Raw genomic sequence first — 24619 nt, 5'->3', positions numbered from 1 at the left:
TCACTTCCTTCTAGAAGCTGAGTGTAACCAAATGAACAATTCCTGTAATTCAGTGAGGTGTATTGCAAAGTCTTGAAAAAAGAGAGTGACCTCGTTATTTCAAACTGTTATGTGTTTGTAAGCGTATCTCAGGGCTCTGAGCTGAAAGAGTAACCACTGAGTTCAACGTGCAACAGGGTTATGCTACAGAAAAACACAACTTGCTTTTGCATGAAATGGAAACTTAAACAAGCAAGTCTGAAACTCAGTAAGCCCACAGTGAGAATACATTCACTGTGTGCTTTACAGTGAAGGCCTGCATGGTGAAGCAGTTTCTTCGGATTGTTGGCCTTGTCACATCGTGTAGGATCAATCTTTGCTTACATAGGAAATAGCTGGAAAGGAAAGCTGCTGCAGACCTCCGTGTCTTCTAACTGCGTTATCTCTGCTGGCCACTAACCACATGTTTTAGCTGGTATCCTTCCCAGTGCATGAACACGCCTGGTGAGTAATGCATGAAAAACAAACATAACAAGGCTTGATATGTTTGGCCAACTTGCGGAGTGTAAGGATCTTGTTGGTTTTTGTCCTATTTCCTGCCTTTGCTTTTTTATTCCAAATTTTACCTTTTTAATATAGCATTTCCTGTGCCTATTTCTCCTGCATGTTATTTTTTTTTTCTGTGGGGATGCGATGTTGAATGATGAATTTAATTTTTTGTTTTAGCAGTAGTTCTTTATTTGGATCTTGTAATGAGCTGCATGGGTATATTTTTGTAATTTTCTTTTATGTTAGTATGTTAAAGGAAGGCTAAGGGCCATATTCTACTGGGGAGAAACGAGGGCTGTTAGAAACATACCTCTTTCTACTTTCAAAACTTTAATTAACTAAATGTTCTGTCTGGCCTCTTGCCCACATAATAAATGCAAACTAGAGAGACTTGCCTAACTCATTATTATCTGTTACCAAAAACGTTTTCATTTCCATCCCACAGTGGAGCTGAGGAAAAATTGGCTAGCAAGTACCTGTATGCAAAGAAATCTTGCTTACTCAGCTTACCTGGTTCCCTACATCTGCGTGTTTGTGCTGCTGTCCTAAAGGGTCACTTGTATCAAGCCGATCTATATTTAAAATGCCTTTGTACGTACAACATAGGAAATATGTGGTATGATTCCTGTTGATTTTGTCTACCTGAGTGGCTGCAATATGTGGCTGCCCTCTGCAGAGTTTCTTGGAGAGGAAAATTCCTGTTCAGCACAACTTCTACATTGTAAAAAGTTACCCATGACAGCCAAGACCTCCTCAACCCAGTAAGTCAGGATTTAAGCTGTCTGAGCCAGTGTTGGGCAGCTGGACTGCCCAGAGCAGACAGCAGCTTGTGTTCCTTGAGGAATGAATCTCCTGCTCCCACCTTGTATAAGGTGTTTGTAGTTCTGACTGGCTTTTTTGGAGGTTGATACCTGCCTTACCTGCCCTCTGAAAGAGACTGAGTTGATACAAATACTGTCAGGTGATTGTCCCAGGAGAGCAGTTGCAATGAGGAATTAATGAGGAAGGAAATAAGAGCTCCCATTGTCTTTGTTTACTTTTTGTTCTCGAATCTCCCATTTCTTATCTCTAATCTTCAGCTCCAGCAAATGAGGTTTAACTGCAGATCCTAATGCTGAGCTGATTAGGCAGAGATCTGCAGATGAAATGTTAAGCTGTCAAAAGGGAGACGTGCGTTTGGGTCCTGGCTGAGCTATCTGAGATGAAAGGACATTTTGTTAGCTCCTTGTCAGAATGACAGTGTGCTACAGGAGTGGAGCTTCGGTTCCAGAGCACTGTGTCCCTCTGGAGCACTGTGTGCTGGAGCCAGGTCTGTGATATCCACGCATTTGCAATGTCAGCTGTGTCACCTTAGTGGGGATCCCTGCGCACAATGCAACAGTGCACAACGGAAGGATGCAGTGGCAACATCCACACCCTGTTTCAAGCCTGGCTCCCTAACTGAGTGTGAGTTGAGGCCCTGGCTGACACTGTGGGGTGCAGACTTGCCTTCAGCTATGGGCTCAGCGTGAGCTGGCACACACAGCTTCTTCCAGTTGTCCTTTTGCAGGGTGATGTTCTGTGGTTGTGGTGGCCTTTTTCCAAGGATCGTACTCAGGATGCCTTTCAGCAGTGTGGATGCTAATGGCCACAGCTCAAGCATCCTTGCCCACGCACTGCTCTGGCTGGCTGCAGCTAGTTGGCCATTTCCAGTCAATTGCAGATGCTATCAGTTTCCCAGCTCTGCTTTTTTGCTGGGGTCATTGCAGCAAGAAAGCATTTTAGGAGCATCTTCTCACCATCAAATTATTACTTTGCTATCTGAAAAGTGCAGATGAAGGATGACTCCTCCCTAAACCACAGTGATTCTCCCAGATTCTTAAAGCAGCTGAAGTTTACTGCACGTTAGCTGTCCTGAGCTGCCTTACAGCTCTCTCCAGGTCCCACAGGAACATTTATAGCAGTGGATGGCAGCCTCTGGTAATGGCTAGCAAAGGGAGGGAGAGGAAACAGCATCTTGAAAGCCTACTCCCTGCATATAGAGAATCCCAATGACCAGTAAGTGAAATTCTCTGAGAGCAGGGACTTCCCAGGGCTGCTCCTTGGGTCACAGGAAAATCCATCATTTTTTCCAGCCTACTTCTTCGTTTCCTGGCTCACCATTCAAGTTAAATTTCCTTGTAAGTGTTGTTTACATCTGCAGCTTTAAAAATGGGAAAGGCTGTCCTGTGGCAGGCTGTAATACAGTGCTGGTGATTATTTTAGAGATGACCTCTGCTTTGCCTCTTGCCTCTCATCTAGCGTCAGCTCGCTCCTGTGTTCTCTAAACTTCTGCTTTGCTGCTGAAGTCTGCTGCTATTGTGACCAGGCAGAAAGTGAGCTCAGACAGAGCTCAAATGACTACTGAACTAGTTCAGATCTCTTTAATGGAAGCCTTCCTTCTTTCAACTATTTTGCACTCATTTTAATTAAGCCGTAAAACTTCATGTGTTTGAACTTCGCAAAAAACAAACCCAAGCCCTCTTCTGTGTTAGTTATAGGACACTTTGGTTCTTTCCCCTGTTTTTGTTTCATATTATTTACTTCATTGCTGCTGGAGTAGCTGCTCAGGGTAAAAAGACACTGCTTTTCAGCTAAATGACTTAAATCTTTCATAAAGGGAGATGTAAACCAAACTCTTTGTGAAATGAGTTAAACATCCATTCCGGCTCAAGCTTTAAATAGGAAGCATAGATCATTTCAAAAGCCAGCAAAATTTGGACATGATAGAGTATGGAAGCGATAATAGTTTTCAGCAGCTGTGGAAATTAAGGAGAATGTCTGACTGAATGTTTCTGGCAAAAACTTGTCTAAGTTTTTAGCTTGGGGTGCATACATATGATCTCATGAGACAGCAGATCTTTGCAACCGTGTGTAACACTGAGAGGTACGTGAGCATCAACCTGTCTTTACAGAGTTCTCTGGTAAGTTCCTGAGGCTGAGATGTGCCAGCATCAATTGTATATCTTAAGTGCATTCCGTCTCTCCTTCTGTGTTCTTGATTTGCTTTTTGGCTACTGGCTGATCTTTTAGTGATACTTCAGGGTAAAAGGATCTCAGCTGCACAGTCAGTGATGTGGAAAAAAAAAATTATATCTGCTTCCGAGGTTTTCTCTGCACTCTGTATGTTTCCTGCAGTTTTGGAAATGGTATGATGTTGTCCAAGTTACTTTGGCAGGTTGTGAAAAGGTTTTTAAAAGGGTCGCTCTGGTGTTTTGGCAGAACAAGTTTTATCTTCTGTCTCCATGATTCCAGCAAACCTATGGCCACTGCAGTATGTGGGTTCTCTCCAACTGCTGTGCTCGATGTTTTTACTTTCTCAAGGTACTGCACATGGTTGTTTTGCTCTTTTTATTCTTCATTTATTTAAAAAAGGATATTTCAGCCCTGCAGACCCAGCGCTCTGTATGCGTGCAGTAAATGACTCTCGTTGAGATCAATGGTTTCCTGTGTTTTATTAGCACTCCAGTTTCAGCTGGTCCTGTAATCTCACATTTCTTTTTATAACTATTTTATAAGGAGAAGGACCCAATTAAGGCAGTTCAGGTTTCTCTGTTACAGTGCTGTTATCCCGTCCCTCATCGTAACAAACCTGCCCTGGCTCTCTGCTGTGCTTTGCAAGCCTCTGGCATGTTCCCACTGTGCTCCTATGTTTGCACTGAAAGCTTCTGCAACCATTTATGCAGCGGTATCTTTTTGACCATCTCTGCCTCCTTTTATCCTGACGTGTACACATAAGCACATCATCTGATGTTTGGTCTGTGCTTTTAGCAAACAGGCTTACATTATTAGGTGGTTCCACATCTGTATGCCAGACTGTTCTGGACACTGAAAATTCCTAAATCTGGTAGTGTGCTGCCCTCATCTTTGGCTTTTGGGCAACGTGGCAGCGTCTTGTGCCAACCCCGAGAGGTATGAAAAGAGAGGGGAAAGTGGGTGGAAGCTGCTGTGGTGAGGTTAGGGCAGCTTCTGCTATCTCAGCTAGAAAGCCAGGTGGGTTCTGTCCTCGTGAGTAAAAGTGAGAGAAGTTGGGCAGGAAAGGGGCCAGCCTGTACCTAGAGCAGCAGTCGTTCAGATGCAGGTTGCTGAGCTGTAGCAAGAAGAAAAGGGAGAGGTTTGTGCACTGAGTAGTGTGTCTTTTGAAGAATCCTTCTCCGTCTCTCTGAGGAAGAAATAACACAGGTAACCAGAGCCTGAAGACTTTCTACTGAGAGTAGAAGTTTTTAAGAAGATGTTTTGGAGGTGATGGCTCCAGCAGCAAACTCTTCGTGCATCTCATGGGCACTCATCACTGCTGTGGTCTCCTCTGCTCTGCTCTTAAACTGGGAACCAAATGGAGTATGGAAGCAGCTGCTGTTTGTGCCTTAGCGTTGCTGTGTAGGCATCCTGCCAACGTTGTGATACAGCAGCGAGTCCTGACCGGGATCCTCTGTTGGGGATCTCAGATGCAAACATTGACTGTACATTCAGGATTGACAAAGGGCCTATTCTGGGGTGAATGTGTGTGTGGGGATAGGTCTCTTAAATTCCGTAGATTGAAACTTTTTATTTAAACTGGATTAGAAATACATACACAAAGACAGAGAAGCCTAAGTGTACTAGTTTTAAAACTGGAATAGTAACCAAAAATAATCAAATTGTTAACTTTAGATGATAATGACTTTTTTTTTAATGAATTTGATCTGTTACCAACATGCATCCAGCCTGCTTCAAGTGACTGTATTTAAGTAATTAAAATCAGTTTTGCAGTACCGATTTTGCAAACTTGCTGTCTTCACTTGTATCAAAGTTGCACTAAAACACATAGCTGCTGAAAATGTATTTGCTTTGAACACTGGAACTGAATCATTTTCAATGCTGCAATAAAGAGTCTGAATAAGTATTGTATCCAACCAATTAGTGCATCTTACCTGCCTGTTAAGCAAATGAAATGCTCGTATGACAGCAACCCTTCTTCAGAGTGCAGCTGGAATCATAGAGAAAGCTACAAATACTTCACAGTCAAGATGTGTGCTTAAATCATTTTGATTTTAGCATCCATTCAGTCCTAGAATACAAATCAACACTGATGTTTTTTCCCTGTTGCCTTCTTGATTCCTTTTTAGCTGAAGTGAATAATGGAAGCATGGGGTTATTTTGAGGCTGTCCCTTGCTCTGTTCTAAGACACTGAGCCCACAGGCTGCAAGCTTTGAATGTGCAGAAGTTGCCCCTAGCCACACGTGAATACATTTCAGTGTGCACATTGTGAAGAACCTTTGTAGCCTTTCAAGGGAGGACTACCTTGGGTAAAAGCAAGTTTGGAAATGGAAGCTTGTTATGACTTCTTTCTTAGGTCTAACAGATGCCTGGATAAAGGGAATTAGTCATAAGAAGGAAGTCTTAAAGCTGGTTTCCATTAGATTTCAAAGATGATGGTTATGTCAGTGATTTACAACTTCAGATTTCTCTCCTCCACCAGAGTTGATAAGTGGTAATCTGCCATGAGGTTCTGCAAGTTACTGTCTGGTCTGTTAAAGGCTACATGCATGTTGAAGCAGATGTTTGAAGCAGATTTTGCAGATTTCCACTGTGCCTCTGTGTTTGCTGATGGAGGTAGAAGAGATGATGTGTGTTCTTCAGCACAGGATTGTTGGAGGTTTGGCTGACATGGGCCCATCAGTTATGTAGGTTTAGGCTCATCCTTGCAGGCTGAGGATGTCTGCCAGCTGCCCCAGTAAGGCTCTGGTTTCTGAAAGGTGATTGCTGGTCGTGTCCCAGCGCCTCTCTCCAGTGCCCTTTGGACTTTCACAGGGGTGTTTGGAGTTCTTTAAAAGTCTGTTCCTGGTTCCCTTTGGTTCTGAAGACTTATTACCCATTACCATGGAAGATGGAGCCACTGAGGCAAGCAGAAGGAAGACTTTGAGTATGTGCTTTCCTGTGTCATTGCCAACTGATGTCCTGTGTGCGAGACAAGCAGGAAGGCAGTGACTTTGCACAGTCTCCTTCTTCAGTCTGTGTGACCCTCTCACATGCTTTTTGGCTCTGTGGAGGAGAGCATATGCTTCTCTGCATGTTTGCTCAGTAAATAAAGGAAATATGTATCAAGTATGTTTACCTCCTTGGAGATCTGTAACTTTTTTAACCCTTACTATTTATCTGAATATTTGTTATTATCAAAATCACAGTGAACTAAAAAGCACATTCAATTCCATCTGGGTGTGATTGCTGCAGTTGTTGCCTGGCAGTACTGAAAGCCATTCTATCTAAGTACAAAACCTAACCAGTGGCAGAGGGAGAGAGTCTGCTAATGAGATTACAGGGGAAAATGTCAACAAATGAAATTCTCTGTTGTGGAGACTGGGAAAGGAGGAGGGCAATTTATGCAAGATGAATGAAAAGAGGCCTTGGTTTGCAAATTAATTAAGGATTAGAACTTAGACTTTAAGTGATGGAACTTGATCAGTTAGCAGAATTGCAGTTTTATTGTTAACATATGTGAAATAGACCTAAATGTTCAAAACATAAATATTGAAAGCATTTAAGCCAGATGCAAAAAGAGGAAGGGGAAGAGGTAGGAAGCAACTGTTGGGGTCTCTTTTGGTAAAGCTCTACCGAGGGCTTGTGGGGTCCAAATTATTTTATTTATTTCCCTCAGCCATTTTCATGATTGAATATTTGTTCTCTTTTAATCACTTTTTTTCCCCAATCAAATTAAACTTTTTGTCTAAAGAGAATATAATCCAATTTTGGTAGGGCAGAAAGGGAAAAGGGAAGAAAGCCCACATTTGTAAGAATGATTCTGTTTCATAGAAAGACTTGCTTATCTTTCAATTCTCTTTAGTGGTTTGAAGAACCAATATAATGTACTAATGCTGCATTTTTCTCAACAGCTTGCTGGAATGGGAGTAGCTTTGCAATGGGAGAAAAGTGTTTCTCTATCAGAAATGGTTTGAAACGATTAGTTCAAGAATATGTATTAGCCAAATAGGTGTACCAGTGCAATGAAAGCATGCATGGGGCAAAGTCTTGGAAAGAAGCATCCTGCTCTGTGCACTGCACGTTTTCCAAGATAAGGAACGTGGATTATTGCTTAAACTTTTTGATTTCATCTGTTTTTAACCGTGTTGAAATTCTTCCCAACCTTGAAGAGCACTGAAAGAAGATACTGAACTGCAACTGCAGGTCAGTTGGCTGTGCTGCTGTTGGAGGTTGTTGTCCATCTATCAACTACAGTGACCGAGTAACGCAGTAAATGGTGGGGGGAGAGGAAAGAAAGACATGTTTATGCAAAAATAAAAAATAATTGCATCTCTTGAGCAAGAGAGCTCTTTGTTGGCTGTAGGGAAACTGGTGGCCAGACTCCCTGGCACACGAGGTGTCTGGCCAGGTGGGAAGAACTCATGGAGGCACCATCTGCTCTTCAGAGCATTTCCTAGAATGTCTTTGGATAAAGCTCTTAGTTGCCCTTTGAGGACACAGAATGCACTTGCTTTGTTTTGTTTTGTTTTAATTGAAGCCCTTAGGAGGGTGCTTAATAATAAATATACTTCTCTTAGAAGTCAGGGATCACCGATAGACAAATTAGCCAGGCTTACCAAATGAAAACATTTTAATTTGCTTTGGAAATTAAGACAGCAGAGCGGTTCAGCATCCATAGCACCCACCTCCTATTGAACTGTTTCAATATCAAAGGGCTTTCACTGGGGATAAGGTTTCTTTTTGTTTTACATGGTCTGTGCGTCACTTTGCTTCTTGAAATCTGCATATACGTGTCTTCCATGATGACCTCTTTTGTAAAGGACTCATGCATATTTCTGCTCCTTCTCACCTATGTCCTTTGGTGCAGGCTTCTGTTAGGAGAAAAGAGTCATTTATGACTTAGTACAGATACTTTTTTTCCTGTAGATAAGAACATATCTGTCATTATTTTAGAACGTATTTGCACACTGATGGCACCTATTAGGCATAAAATGCTTCTGTGATATCCCTTAAAAAGAAATCCATGAACTCCTTGAATCAATATTATTGCTTTTCATTCTCTGCCTTCTCAGTTTTGCCTGTTGCTTTTGTTATATTCACTGTATGATCTTTTCATGATGGTATTTTCCTTTCAAAAGTGGCCTTGTTATTCTCCCTTGCTTTGTTTCATCTGCAGTGCACACAGTAATGTGATAGGGAATTTGGGAGTTACAGTTTCAGAACAGCTCTGCAACTAATTTCTTTAAAAAATCATTTTCTTGCTATTTTTTTTGAATGGGAAGAGGGTTTTCTTATTTTTGCCGTATCCACTGTCTCTTGTGTGTTGACAGTAGTGGTGATTTGCTATCTTAACCTGAAATTTAGAAATTAAATGCATTGGCTGGGGCTCACTGAAGCCAGTACTCCTTCCCCATGGAAGGTTAGTTTGATAATGACAAAGAAGTGAGGATGGTGATGAGATTGACTGGTTTGGAGAAGTGGGTAGATGTTAATGTTTGGCACAGAACTAAACATATAAGGGACTGGTAGTGTGAATAACCTTCCTGCACTCACTATTACTCATCCTGACTTTGTCGCCTATTCTTTTTGCAGTCCCCAAACTACATTCTAATTTAGTCTAGATCTTTATCATCCTCTCCCACTCCTTTGTCAGCATAGAGATGGACACAGCTCTGATATTAATAAGCCCACAAACAATGCAAAAGCAGATGAGGCTGCAGTCCATTGTTGGTGTGCTGAGCTCCACTTAAGTAAGATATCTTTGATGTTATGCAGAAGCAGCATGTGTATTTTCTGATCGTGACAGAGCCTGCTAAGTCTAAATGTGCTTTCTTTCCAGAAGCATGACAGTGTTTTCCTGCAGCATGATGCTGGGCTCAAGATTACATCACCATTTTATCTTGCCTTTTTTAACTCTTTCCCCTGTTAAAATCAATAAACAGACCTTTCCTTCATCTATGAAACTGCAGTTTGAATTGGTGCATGAGCCTTGCACATATGGTCTGGTGGTTTGCAACCCTGCACATTGCAGGGGGGCTGAAACTCGATGATCATTGTGGTCCTTTTCAACTCAGGCCATTCTATGATTCTGTGATTCTATGATACGATCAGTTCTAAATGCACAACTGTTAGTATTCAGTTAGTGGAAAAGGAAGCCTTGTTTTAATTGAGTCTGTTATAATTAATAAATGAAAACTTATTAGTTGTATCAACAGACTTCTAGTACTGGCCATGTGGACTGTCGAAGCAATTCAGCAGCGTTCAGTAAGAATTCTTATAACTGAAAGTCTTATGAAAAAGTAGAGCTGTCTTTGCATGACTTCTAAGTTGTCTGTGTTAATTTCTCATTTCCCGTTTCTAATGCAAATTGAACAAATAGTTGATGCAGGGCTAATAAAGCAAATGGTATGTCACGTTTTAGAGTGCAGAGGGATCTGCTGGTATTAATACTAAACAGGCTAAGTCTTCCTCATTCTGCAACTTTAGTCTACCAATCAGACCTCAGGTTTTTGTACATATTTTGTTAATGGTTTACACATTTGGGGAATTGCTTTCCATAAGATTTATTGTAAAAAAAAAAAATCAAATACAGGTTATTTACTAAAAACTGTTTCAGTTAATGACAAAGGATATGTATGTGTGTAGTTGTATATTTTAGAACTGAAGACTTCAGTCATGTGGCTTTAACCACATGCAGAATGCAAACAGATTGCTTTTTCTTGGCCACAAACATACTGGACTTAAAAGAAGTGCAAACAGATGCAAGCAAGAGGGACACTTGGGATTGTCTAACCTTCCCTGCCAGAGTTTGGGTCATCTTTTTCCACTGAGGGAAAACTCAGCAGCGTTCAGTGAGTGCTTAACCAGGCTGAATTTGAAGTTACTGTGCATCTAGAAGTGGAGTGGATGATCAAATGCAGCACAGTTAACCTTACGGTACTCAGCTGGGACTCACAGGATCTGCCTTTAGTTCCCTAAGTTCTTAAAGAGCTTTGGACAGATAGCTTGATTTCTTTTTTACAGTCCTCATCTTACTGACACTCCACAGAGTGCCATGAAGACAAATTAGGAAATGTGCAGTGGATAAATGCAGACTCCTACTCCTACCATTAGCCCTGATCTAGTTGTGCTAGGGAGTACCATCTCAAGAAGGTAACTTTGTGCATTTCAGATGATAAACGAGCACACAAATGTGAGTTTCCCAGGAGCTGTGGTGTGTCCTGCCTTTCTTTTATGAGGTAATGCCTTTTCTCTACCATGGGTGCCCAGCTGCATGTAGTGGTACCATGACTGCCTCTGGGTGTTGGTGTTGGTAAACTTGGGGCTGCACAGCGCTTTCTGTGGTGGTCCTAATTGTGACGTGGTGTGGTGAAAGTTAACACAGACATCTCTGTATAAACGGTGGGATGTGTTTGATGCTCACATGTGCTGTGTGGTGTGCATCACTCAACAGCAGCACAGCCTCCTCAAAGAGCCTGATGGCAGCATGGTGCTGCCACTGCTACTGAGAGTAGTAATTGCACCATAGAACCATAGAATATCTCAAGTTGATAGGGACCCACAAGTGTAATTAAGTCTAACTCCCAGCTCAGCTTGCCACCGACATGCTCCATAGCACAATCTGCCTGCTGCACGCACAGTACCCAAACTGCACCTCCAATTTCTCATTTAGGCACACCAGAAACAGATCTCAGTCTTGCCTTCTAAAATGTTTGAGGTTTTATAAATTTCTTTGCAAAATGGTTCATAGGGCACAAAGTTCTTTGCAGGCAGTCAGGGAATCCCTGACTGAGGCATGTTCCCGTGCCCGATCCCAGTGGATGTGCTCCTCTGCACTCCTGCTGCTGGTCCTTCTCCTGCTCTCTCTTCCTGCAAGTCAATTGCAAGATGGATGTGCTCATATGAAGGGCATTTTTTGTAGCATTTGTGTCCTGGAGGCTGACTGTAGTGCTGCATACCATAATGACAAACTATGATGATTTCCTTTTTTGAACATGTTCTCCTGATGTGCGTGTGTACTTCTGTCAAGGGTACCCATTGCATGCTTCAAAGTAGAGAATCAGGATGTTCAGAAAAGCTCTTAAAATGATAAGGGAGGGGACGACGATGATGCTGGTGTCTAATGACTGTAATAAGTACTACCAGAGCCACATTTCTCAAGACCCAGTGGCTTTTAAGTCTTGAAAAACTCCTTGTGTGCATGCATGTCTATTACTCTAAACATCTTTCATATAAATTTAGATTAATGAAGTGTCTTGAGAGTGCTTGCCTATATGTACACTTAAGCTAAGTGGGTGATGATTGCGAGGACAGGCTAAGAGAGCTGGGGCTGTTCAGCCTGGAGAAGAGAAGGGAGACCTGAAAAGTGGCTTTTCAGTATCTAGAGGGGGGCTACAGGGAAGAAGGGGACAGACTCTGTAGCAGGGTCTGTGGTGACAGGACAAGGGGAAATGGCTTCAAGCTTAAAGAGGGTAAATTTAGGTTGAATATACAGAAAAAATCTTTTACAGTGAGGATGGTGAGGCACTGGGACAGGTTGCCCGGATATGTGGTTGATGCCCCATCCCTGGAGACGTTCAAGGCCAGGCTGGATCAGGCCCTGGGCAACCTGATGTAGCTGTGGTGTCCCTGTTCACTGCAGGGGAGCTGGACTAGATGGCTTTCAGAGGTCCCTTCCAGCTGTAAGGATTCTATGATTGCACAATTCCATGATTCTGTGATCTGACTATCTGAATACTTTATTACAGAGAGACAGAGACGAGCCTGTAGTTTTTAATTTAAATAAAGGAAGCTGGGACTGATTTTTATATGTGACCAAATTGTGCTCACGTGTCTCCTTGTGAGGAGACTGTCACGCATTTACAGTCTGATCTCATTCTTCTCCAGTGGGAACAGATGGGGATTTTTGAACTCGGATCAAATTCCTAGAAAGTCAATGCACTGACATTTCAGGAAGGTGTGAGAGGAAGTGGGAATGTGGATGGCAGAGGGTGCAACAGCAGAGGATGCTGAAAGGAAGAAGCAACAACACTTTCCTTCGCTTTATTCAGCACTGTGGTGATGACTGAATATAAAATATTTCACTCTAGTAGAATAAACACTCTTTGCCTTGCTGTCTAGGTTTAATGTGAAAAGGATCCTCTGCTTGATTTCCTGTGCCCTTTTGTAGTTTAGCTCAAAATTATAATTCTCAGTGACACTTTCAGATGTGAATTTATGAGTCTTCCTCCCTCCAATCTGCTTGGGAATCCTGGATGCCTTACAGATATTTTGACAAGACCTGTGAAGAACATGGGACGGGGAAGGTATTTCCTCTACCTTCCCCTGCACTTACTGGCCCCATTCCCTAGCTTCAGTGCTGCTGCTTCTATCCTGTGGAACCTGAAAGGAAAAGCTCCAACTCACCCCCAAGGGTGCCATCACTTTGGACCTGAGGCGTAAGAAGTTTGAAGAAGACTTTGCTGCCTTTTGTTATCTACTGGAACACACAGAAATGTATGTCTTTATTGTAAAAGAAAGATTGTAGGGACAAAACAAGACACAAAAATCACCACCAAGATGTTATATTTAGTCATAATTACTTAAAAATTTTCCATTGACGTGGTTCTTCTCTTTTTGACAGGCTCTTCTCACTAGTATGGCAGGGTGGTAATCTTGTTTGTCCACAGCTTTTCTGACCGAGTTCCTCTGGCTTTGTTTGGGGTCTGGAGATCTTGTGAGCAAGCTTACAAGCTGGTTAACCCTAATTTAAAACATGCAGTGTTTAAGAGAACAACATGTGCTTCTGATGGAACAGCTTCTCAACACAAAATTCCCTCTTCTCTCTGAACATTAAATATTCGTATCAGAGGTCTGATGACTTTCCTTTAAATTGTGTGGCTCGAGCTACAGTGCCAACAAGATTTTGTGTTGGATTAAAACTGCTGTATTGTATCAGACTAGAACTGCCTCTTATTTGTATTTATGAGATACCTACTTGCGTGATGGGCTTTTCAGAGCACATCTGAACATATCTTTTGTTCTCAGTAGATGTGCAAAAACTCTGTGTGTGTGAATGTGTGAAATAGAACTGAAATGAGCCATGGCTTTGGAAATGGTTTGTGGTTGGTGAACTTCAATTTTATGGTCTCTTTTGAAGGTTTCAGTGTATCAGTTGTTTTTGTCCCAACAAAAAGCAAAAATACGCAGCTTATGTTTTTCAAGTCTTCTGGATCTGATGAACCCACACAACAAGACTAAAGTAAGAAAGGGAACTGTTGCTGATGGGTGACTGGATGTATGCAAGAAAACTGGCAGACAAGTAGGCTGCAAGTGTGGTGCTTGTGCAGTGCAAGCTGCTTGAATCTTTATTTGCAATACACAACTCTGACTAGCGTGAGCTGATCTTGTGTGCATATCTACAGCACAGAGTCATTTACTGCTCACCCAAATACACAAGGTTTTTGTGCCTTAACTAATGGCTTCCTCTTCGGTGCTCCTTTATGACAAAGGTGTGGGAATAGACAAGACAGAAAACATCCCATTGCATTGTTAATTTTAACCATCATTGGAAATGACTGGAGGACATCGCTCTGCTGTGAGTATACTGAGCTGTATCCTCAAGCGCACTGCAGCATCCACATGCTTCTGGCATCAGTATGGTGCTGTATATCTGCTTCAGAGCTATATAAACCACGTGTACTTCTTACCAGGCACTGATTCAGCCCAAAGGCCTTCTACTCCTCTATGGAACATTTTTGCCATCTGGCACTGCTGGGTCAGCAAAGCAGTTTTGCTACATGATGCACCAAAGAAAAGAAGAACGGTCAGCCTAAATGTTGAAGCAGCTGCTCTGGGGCAGCAAGTGGGCTGCCTGCTCTAACATTTGTTCTCTGTGTGCAGTAGGTAATACTATCCCTTGCCATTGGATCTCTTCCTTGCGATGGCATGAGCTGGGGCAGGACACCTCCTGCTTTGCTGGGACAACTGTCCTTGCTGCATCTCAGAGAACAGAACAAATGTGTTGGGGCAGACCTCACTGGTAATTTCTTACATTTTTTACTGTCTCTTTTCAGGCCTGCACATGTGTTTGGAGTGTGATTTTCTTTTAAACGATATGATACAATTCCTCTTATGAGTCTTAAATTAACTCTTGTCCAACAAAGACCCTCTTTTCTGTTATACATGAAGCATATGCTGGCATCTACTCCGTTCTTTTGATCAAGTATTTGGCAGCATAATTATGTATGTCAAGTTGTTCAGGCTGTGCTGACTTGTACCTGCTGAAAGATTTGCCCCATGGTTCATGTCTCTCTGCGGGTTTTGATTTAGTCAGCAGTTGGAAGATGCACATAAATATTTGTGGGCAAATTATATAACCATCAGAGTTCAGAATCTGCACTCTATTCTTTACTTCACTTAAAGCCAGCAGGGTTATATTTAGTTTGCTAGTAGCCAAATAAAGGTAATATCCATTCATATGTGTTGATTGAATCAAGGATTTAGAAGAGTATGAAAGGATTTCATGTGTGAAATGAAACTTTAGGAATCCTAAGGTTTTGGCAGTGGAGAGGTTAATGGTTCATGACAGAAAGCTCTGTAATTGCTTTCTGTTTTGGAGGAACTGGGCCTCAGGGGAGCTGCTCAAATAGAGGAGAGTCTTTGGATTCTGTCTCATTACTGCATTCAGTGGCAAGTCAAGATCTAATAAGGGATACCTGGTATCTTTTTTTAAGGGATCTTCTGGTATTATTTTAGTGTCCTGTTTAACATGGGCTTCACTAATAGCTGGTGAGCTGTTAGACTTTCAGAGGCTTCCCTGGAAATCCCCTGGGTGGTGGACCATAGGTGTTTTGTCCAGGATTCAGCATGCAGTTATTACATGCCCATTTCTGCATGTTCTACATGGTATTTAGCCTACATGGGATGTATGTACTTGTTCTGGATCCCTCCTTTTGTCACTCACTGTCTGCAGGATGATTTTGCAGTAGGCATTACTATCTGTCCATCTTGCTACCTTGTGAAGAAAAAAAATGCTGTCTTCCACCATACACGTGCCCTGACAGTTTATCTGACCTGTAGCCTATTCTCTGGCTGGCTGAGCTTTGCACATCTGCAAGAGAAGTTGGGCTCAATCCTTATGGATCCCTTTCAGCTCGGGCTATTCTATGACTCTACAACCCCATTTTTCACTCTCCTATTAGCACATAGGCAGAACAGGCAGATGTTATGAAAAAGATGTTACATCTGAATAGATGGTAGATGAGTCTGAATCACTGGCTTCTTTGTTTTCCCTTGTCCATCTTTGCTTTAGATGTAGTCTGTATTTCAGTGTTAGCAAAGCACTAGTGGGCAGCGCTGGGAATTGAAAGGGAGCTGTCCCATGTTGGTAAAGCTGCCCATTCTGGATGTGGTATAGCTGCTTAGTGCTGGATACAGGAGCTGTCGCTATAGAAGGGCTCAGTGTTACCCCAGCTTCTTGGTCTTTGTTTTTGTTTTTCCTGTTTGCCACTTGCTCCTTAAAATATTCAAGCACACCAAGTGAGTGAACCTGATACGCGTGGCATGAGCTCTGTCTGAAGTGATACAAAAGGCAAAGCTTCTGTAAGCAAAAAGAAGTGTCCCCACTTCTCATGTGCATCAGCTGGGGGAGACGTGGCTGCAGCAGCAACTGGCTGTTCCTCGCAGGAGCAGAGCAGTTGCTTCCACTGCAGCTGCCAGTGTTAGAGGGTTGGACCGTTGTGACAGCATGAGCCAAGGCAGTACTCCTCCTGCTTTACTGGGACAACTGTCCCTGCTGCATCTCAGAGAATGGATCAGATGAGTTGGAGCAGAGCAAGCAAGTCCCATGAGTAGGCAGCTGGTGGAATTTCCTTGTTGAGAATTTGAGTCCCATGCTGGACTGCTGCTAGCACAGCTCCTGCACCGCACTGATGAGTACCACCACATCCCTAGCAGGGTCACTGAGAGGCTCCCACATGGATCACTGCAGGTACCCCACCTGCCAGCTGTGCAGAAGGAGCAGAGCCTCCGGAAATACTCCTCGTTCAGTACTTTTCTTGGTAATTATGTGACTTGCAGAGGATTTTTAATCCAGAGAACCAAGTTGTTCCAATTTAGTTTTGATTTTCATTGCTTCTAAGAAAATGCTTTGCAGGGCTCCATCTCATTAGTACCTCTATTCAGAGTGATGATCCAAGCAGGGGAACTAATAATAGTGTTTAACACTGTTGCTTTTGATTTGAGAACTGCATAAAGAGTGATGCGGAATTAAATACTTGGTGTTTTGTGCTGCTTTTTGTAGTCTGAACTCTTTGTGACAAGTGACATTAATTTTCATGCAATTCTGGAAGAAAGAAATTGGATAGCTATTTCTAATTGTGGGTAGTTAGGGATACGATCTGTTTGTAATATAGGAGAGATTGATTAGACTCATTATGACATGAAATGAAAATGTCAGATTGCAAAAATAAGCAATAGAGATGTCGCATATTTTTCTTGCACTCTGCCTTCGGTTTTATAATGTTGAAAAGGGATCATAGACCACCTACTCCCCCCCAGAAAACCCCAAACCATGCTACCCTGAAAGAGCATCAGTAAACCCCAAATGATGTTACCCTGCAGAACATCAGAGAAGGGGAAAAAACTCGTAATTATTGGGGAAAAACTGACTCCCAGGAGATGGATGAGTGTGATTTGTTTGAATAATTGCATGAAAAGAAATAAACAGACAGGAGGAAAAAAAAAATATATATATATATATATATATTCTGGTTTAGAACTGCAGTGAGACGGGATTGCATCTCCTTATGTGCACAAGGTTGTTTTCAGGGCTATGGCAGAAGTGATGGAAACCCCTCTAAAGAAGCCCTAGCTGCCTTCATAGGAAGCTCTGGAAGGAAAAAACGTTCTTCTTACTGGGTTGTTTTCTTTCGTGATCTGTAGCTGCTTCTTACAAGAACCAATGTGTTGCTGTGATAACTTAAAACTTTTCTAAAACTAGGATCTGATGTCCAGACCCTTCTTCTTTTGTTCCTGTATCCTTCTGTGCTGGGGGGAACCTTCTGAGTGCTAGTTTGCAGAATGGAGCACCGTGTAAGTAATGGCTTTCCATGCCAGCCTCCCCTTTCCTCCCCACAGGAGCTCTGTCTTTATGCTGGTGCCTTGGGAGGATTTGGAGGCAGGAAGCAGGGAGGCCAGAAGCTCCATGGGACAGTTCTGAGCCTGTGTCTTTCTGGTGGGTGAGGGCTGCCTGAAGTACGTGCTTATTGCAAGGAGGCTTTTAAAGGCTAAGGGATGGAAAACAGTGCCAGTCAGGGTAGTGCTGGAGAGAAGAGTGCTCTGGGAACAGAGTGGCCTCTTCCCCCCAGCAGTGGGAAGATGGACGCCCTGCCACCCCTCTTTGCAGAGGGCGGCCTTGTGGGAGCACTGCGGGCTTTCTCACGTCCCCTGTGCTTTTCTCCAGAAGTGCTAAAGATAGCTTCTGAAATGAAAATCTCTTAAACAGACTTTTCATTATGATTTTGTTTCTGGCATGGTCGACTCTTGCTCTAAAAAATAAATTCTCCCTATTTAAATCTTCTTCTGTCCCCAAGTTAGCACAGGCCCAGCTCTGTATTCACTATGGCTTAGGAACTGGCCAGCCAGATGGATTTTCTGTATATGTATCAGCACTAAAAATCAAGCACCTTGAGCTTAAAACAAGCTGAATAACCAGGTTTAAGTCAGATCTTGTTTTGGACTGAGATCAAGAATGAAACATTTTGGCTCAGGAACATCAGAGGACAGAGACATGAGGAATGTTGAGGTGCTGCAGCAGCTTGCTGTGTGGCAGGGATGGGGTGAGCGGCCTCTTGAAGTTCCTTTCAGCCCCATTTTCTGTGATTCTGCAAAGACATGATTACAGTGCTTGTTAATTCCTATAGATACATTGCTTTCAGCTACTTGCATGTGCTTGGTGTCTGTTTACATCGTTTTAGTTGGTGCACTTCTGTGGGAGAAGAGTTATGGGTGCGTTGCTGCAGGTCTCCAGCACTGCACTGCCACACATGAAGGTGAACCCAGGCCATTGCCCTTGGCAGTACTGCGTATGTCAGCCTGTGGAGAACTGTAATATCAAAAACTGTGCATGTTCCTGAGCGAGTCAGATAAGCTGAGGAAGATTAATTGATTTTAATAGACTACCTCCAGCTCGTTCCAGCCCAGAGAAGAACCTGATGTTATTTATAGTAGTTCTTAATCTGATCGTGGAATCTCAGTGTGAAAACATGACATTTTGTGAGTGTATGGCTCTCATTCTCCTGGCAGACCTGTAATTTCTGAACTCCTCAATGCTCAGTACCCAAGCTGAGCTGCACATAAAGTGGCTTTTATTTAAGAGTACGGATGCTTAGCTATTTTAAAACTAACAACAACAAAAATAACCCTGCCCAAACAAAGACAACAAAAAGACCCTCCCAGATAAGACCCATGTCCAGACTGTAAGAATATTAAGTTGATTCCCTGGAAACAGAGCAGTGTAAAACGCCGTCTTCAGATTTTCCGCCTGTTTAATACTGGGAAATATCTGCTCCAGTATATTTTTAAAGAAGTGGTTTGGGAATGTCAGTGAAAATGTTTCAAGTATTTCCATGCAGCCCTATTGCAGGAGAATTTCTTCTGAAACTCATCTCTGGTAAAAACCATCTCTGGGCCGGATTTATCCCTGGAGTAATTTTTCTCCATGTTAATAGCATTGCAGGAAGGGTGATTTTGGCTTGTGCTTTCATTTATAGAATGGGAAATGTGTGCACCGACAACCCATCTTTACACAAGGTGTATTTCACAGGGGAAAAACATGCATGATTACATCATTACTTTGTTAATTTAATTATAACAACAGACGCGGCATTTAATCTATGTGACTTTTGTTATTGAGTTGCTAAATCCTACTCAAAGAATGTTTTGATTTTTCCCCAGCTACAGCGCAATAAACCTCACAGCTTCTTGAAACGTTGAGCAGCTTTGCAACTTCCCCTCTCTCTCTGCATCAATAATCTAATCTTTTTGCTGCTGGCACTTTGTTTTGAAACTAGATGTAAATCTGTCCTCCTCGCTGCTCGTAGCAACAACTGTTTCCTCCTGTGCTCTTTTTTTCCCCCCTTACTTTTAAGTTAGAAAATGCTCAAAGCTAATTTAAAAACAGCTCCCTCCAACACAGTGTGCACATCTGTGTTCAGTGGCATTTGGTACGTATTTAAGAAAGCGCTTCTCTTCGAGGCGTTCCTCATATTGGAAACCAGAGTAGTAAACTAATAAGTGCTACTTGTGTTTGGTGGCCTGGAAATAACAGAAATATTTCCATTGGTATTTCCAGTACTGTGATTTGCACTGCCTCCAAACAGAAATGTGTGCCTCCTGCTTAATCAGGATGCACAGAAATGAGACGTTTCCAGCTGTGTGGGGGTGGATGCCCAAGGGTTCTGTTAGGGGAGCAAAAGTTCTGCCCAAAGGCTTCCTATGGCTGCTGCAGTGGCTGGCAGAGCTTCAGGGCTTCGTGGTACAGTAGGGCTCCATTGTCTTGGCTGTGGTATCTCATCATTGGGCTGACTTTGGCAAATCAGCTCAAGCACTCTCTAAAGGAAGTTGTTACCCAGTCCTAAGATAAATGGGGTTGGTCACTTCCTGGAGGTGCTGATCTCTCTCTCTCGCTTTCTCTCTCTTCTTTCTTTTCCCCTACAGATAAAGCCTAAATGGGTGTAGACCAGCTCAAAGCAACAACATAGAGATGTTACATCTTTTAGATGCCAGTGTTGAATGACAAGGATCACACTCAGTAGCTGTTTTTTGTTCTTTTTCCCCCTTCCTCCATGCCCTGCTTCCACTTTGTGAGTAGCCACCTCCACGCTACGAACTCAGTGTTTCACAGACTGTTCTCAGTTGGAAGGGAGCCACAACCATCGTCGAGTCCGACCCTGGCTCCACACAGGACCACCCAAAAATTAGACCATGTGTCCAAGAGCATTGTTCAAACACTTTGGCAGCTTGGGGCCACGACCACTGCCTTGGGAGCCAGTTCCATGCCCCATCACCCTCCAGTGAAGAACCTTTTCCTAATCACCAACCTGGACTTGCTGTAATGCAGTTTCTGGCCAGGTTTGAGTGCTTGAGAGCTAGAAGAGGGAACATCCTTTTACTTTTGGTACTGAGGATCCTCTGGGTTCAGCAGTGAGTTGAAACATTGATGGTACTGCACTACTCTTCAGAATCCTACATGAAGGACTGAAAAATTATTTATACTATGCAGCATTTATGGCATGGTAATTTAGTGTGGTGATTGATGAGATTTTTTGACTCCTCATTAGATTTCATATGAAAAAAGTTAGATGTGTCAGACTTAGTGACCTGTTCTGCCCTTTCAAACTGTTTGATTTCCAGGCACAGAAGCCCTTTCCTCTCTTCTCTTTTCCCAGTCACTGGGACTTTCCACAGTTGCATAATGGTTTGATTACCTTCCTGCACAGGGAGGAAAGGGGTTTTGTCACCCATGGGGAGTAGGTAGGATGGGTTCTTCCTCATTCAGCTTTCATCTTAATGCAGCAGTTTGCATGAGCACAGACGACTGCTTCAGACCTAGAACTTGCTTGCCGCATGCAGACATTTTCTTATCTAGATAATTAATCCACAAGGTATTGCAGACAATGTGGTGAATAATACAGGAAATGATTAAACTGCTTACTTTCCACAGTTTTATGTTACACAGTGTGTGAAGCCTGAAATATCCGACACAGGAGATACAAGAGAAAGCAGTGACAGGTTGATGTGTTCAGTGTTACTGTAGTTTATGAAAGTTGGGGTGGAATTTCTCACTATTTGTACTTTTTACTCAAAGAGACCTTTCCCAGTACTACCAAAAAGCAGGCTGGGGAGCCCATGCCCCCTGGGCTTCATGTAATCCCAGCAGAGGAAGGTGAATGACTCTGGAAACTGATTGAGGGCGGTGATAGCTAACATTAGTGATCAGGGTAGCTGCTCTCATTTGCCCCCTGGATCACCATGCTAATGCTATAAGGAGCTTGCTTGCCTATTTTAGCTACAGCAGTTGAAGGCCTAAAGGTAGGTGACATGAGTGCTTCTATAAATATGTGTAGTTTTAATCAAGTCTTTGTTTATATTTAGATAATATAATAATGGTATAAACAGAGAGTAGAGTGGGGTATATAAAAGATGTTGAAAAAGGCTATGACAAGTGGTTGCTGTCTTCAGTTCTTAACTGAGGTCTTGAGTAAGGTTAATAGAAGATGTCTACAGCTGAACTATGCTGAATTATCGGAAGTATTTATTTCCCTGATGTAAAGAAGGGGAGAACGAGATGTGAGAATTCAAATGAAGTTCTTCTTGGGTCTTTCATGTATCCACCTTACTCACGCACCATAGTATCTCTTCCTGTCTCTCAAACCATTGATTGACATAATGCAGCTGTCCTGTGGGATTTTGGGGATTTTGGGGGAAGGGATTTTTTTTTCTCTAAAATGGACGTCACCATTCTCTAGCAATGGAAATAACCCGAGCTTAAAGAACTCTGAAATTTTGCATAGATCTCCCTGAAAAATGCCCATGCTGTAGCCTCTACAAACTTCTTGTTTAGGGCTGTGCTGGAAACAGCCAGCAAATGTGCTGATCTCCCCAGCAGCGAGACCAGCACTTCTGCTTCTGGACAGGCACATCTGCTGGCGTGCACTCGAGTAAACCCCTGCTGCTGACTCTTAAAGTTCATCCATTTACTTCCAACTTTTAACATTCACATTGTCGTTTTTATCACTGTGTGAATGTGACTGCAAGCATTGCTTTCCTGGTACGGTACTAAATGTTTATGCTGAATAGGAGCCATAGGAAAACAGAGCACAGTAGGATGTGAATCAAAATTGATTTGCAGACATACACTTCCTGTCTCAAAATATGGACCACTGTAGAGCCACAAAGATTTATTGTTTTTTCACCAGGTCCTAAGGTGTATGTTTAATTAGGTGTGTTTGTGAGAAGGAAATGACTCTTGAAAGAGGGTATTGAGCTTGAAATGGTGCAGTTGTGAGTTGAGCTGCATACAGAACAATGCCATAATAGTGCGCCGTGAGGGAGGTGACGGTTCTGCTGCTCAGAGGCATAGGAGATACCATCTTGCACTGCCTGCTTTGTAGCACCAGCCTTGTAGGGCTGGCAAGGTGAGTTCTGGTGATGGAGGTGCCCACCTACCTTTATTTTTTCTGAAGAAGTTCCACTGAACCAATAACTAAAACATGAGTGGGATATTGGGCTATTAGCTTTGCATGAGAGATGCTTGTCCAAGGGTCATATTTCTTTGGAGGAATACAGGATTGAAAAGGACTGAAAGCTGTTGAAAATAAAACTTCCAAAAGTTCTCCAATTCGTTCGGCTGCAGAGTTCATTGACTTTCTGGAAGGTTTGGGATATAAACTAGGGAAAATGCTGCAGCCCTTTCAGTAGGCAATTAGTGACTGTGTCAGATGTGTTTGTGGACAGCAAAGTTGTTTTCGCTTCGTAAAGTACATTTATAACATGAGCTCTAATGAAACTCAAATAATAATGATTGAAGTGTTGTCATTTCAATCAGCTTTCTGTGACCCCTTCTTCATGGCCTGAGTACATCACGAACAATGAGGAAGCTGGGATTTTTTTTTTCCTGGTTATGTTATTAAATAGGGAGATTGTATTTTTCCACCTATGCTTTCTAGTCTGATGTTAGCCGTTACTGAAATTCCAACCTTTTCCTACAGATTGCATTGCTTTGGTTGCAATGCTGTAGCTGTGCACGATTCCCTATAGTAACTGACTGTGTTTATGTGGCACATCTGTTTCGGATCCGGAGTAACTTTGCTTGATACCTACACAAATAGATGCGCCTTCTGATTTTCATTAGCATATTGCACTGGAAAAAGTTGCACAATGGCAGCTGACAGTGCCTGTTTGTTCGGGGGATGTTGCTTCCTTGCAGGTCCTGTTTGAACACGTGTGTACATCACGAGCCACGTGCTACAGTAGGGTGTCTGAGATCTGGGACTGGCTGGAGCAAGCTGTCATCTGCTGGTAAAGATCCGTTAGACAAATCTGGTTGAGCTACACACTATTCAAACCATATCCACCATGCCCAGACATTTACTAGTTGTTGTTTGTTATCATCAGTACCCCTGCTGTTGCCCTTGGCAGCCCTGGAAACGTACAGGTGGGACAAGAAGAATTCAAAACACAGCACTCAGGTTGGATATTAGGAACAATTTCTTCTCAGGAAGAGGGGTGAGGCATTGGCACAGGCTGCCCAGGGAGGTGGTGGAGTCACTGTCCCTGGAGGTGTTCAAGAAAAGAGCAGATGTGGCACTAAGGTACATGGTTAGTGGGCATGGTGGGGATGGGTCAGCAGTTGGCCTAGATGATCTTAGTGGTCTTTTCCAACCTTGAGGATCCTATGATTCTATGATCTGTGCAGGGGAAGGCTGCTGGATGAGTTTTGATGGCCTGTTTGCTTTCATAGCCGAATGCACTGAAGAACTGTTAATGGATCCTTTGTTGTGTTTCTGCACAGCTTTTGGGATTGTTTTACTTTGGATCAGTATGAAAACAGGTGGGGCACCATTCCCTGTGCAAACAGGCTGTTGGCTAAGCAGACTGGGGGGGAATTCCGTGCTTATAATATCACATATGTAGAAGATACAGAATAAAAAAAAAAATAAGGCTGTTTTTTTGACATTGGTGTTGAAAGATGACTATTAATGTTGTGATGAAATAAGACCCAACTGCCACTAACGGTTACTGTAATTCAGATGGTAACGTGGATGTTAAACTTGCACTGATGAAGTGTCTGAAGATGCAAAATCTGTGCCCTGCTGAGCGCTGAGATTACTGAGCAGTGCGTGCTGCTTTAAAGAGGACAGATTTTGATAAATGAGTCTCCATCTTATTACTGACACGCTTGAGAAGAAAGTGCTGCATTCACCAGCGGGTAGGAAAGCCCCAAGGCTCCCAGCTCTTATTCTGGCCCTTCATCCTGGAGACGCTTCTGAGGACGTATTTCCCAGTGCATATTAGGAAAATATGCATTTTATGTGTCTGGGTTTGTTGTTTAAATGAGAAATCAATAGACAA

General features: G+C 42.7%; 1 protein-coding gene across 8 annotated transcripts in view; it reads left to right on the top strand.

Annotated features, from left to right (window-relative positions):
- FAM107B (family with sequence similarity 107 member B) overlaps positions 1-24619 on the top strand; it is a 63166-nt gene that overhangs the window by 16124 nt on the left and 22423 nt on the right. Inside the window, exon 1 of one of the 8 annotated variants that reach the window (XM_025153410.3) lies at positions 256-483. The exons of the other annotated variants lie outside the window; for them this stretch is intronic. Within the exon in view, the coding sequence (XP_025009178.1) occupies positions 471-483 (13 nt within the window). The 5' untranslated portion in view covers positions 256-470. Of the gene's footprint in view, positions 1-255; positions 484-24619 lie in introns of those variants that run through there. 8 annotated transcript variants of the gene reach the window in all.

This window comes from Gallus gallus, chromosome 1 (genome assembly GCF_016699485.2).
Source record: "Gallus gallus isolate bGalGal1 chromosome 1, bGalGal1.mat.broiler.GRCg7b, whole genome shotgun sequence".
Taxonomy (NCBI): Eukaryota; Metazoa; Chordata; class Aves; order Galliformes; family Phasianidae; genus Gallus; species Gallus gallus.
Note: the sequence above shows the minus strand (reverse complement) of the source record. Positions and strands in the feature narration are given on the sequence as shown.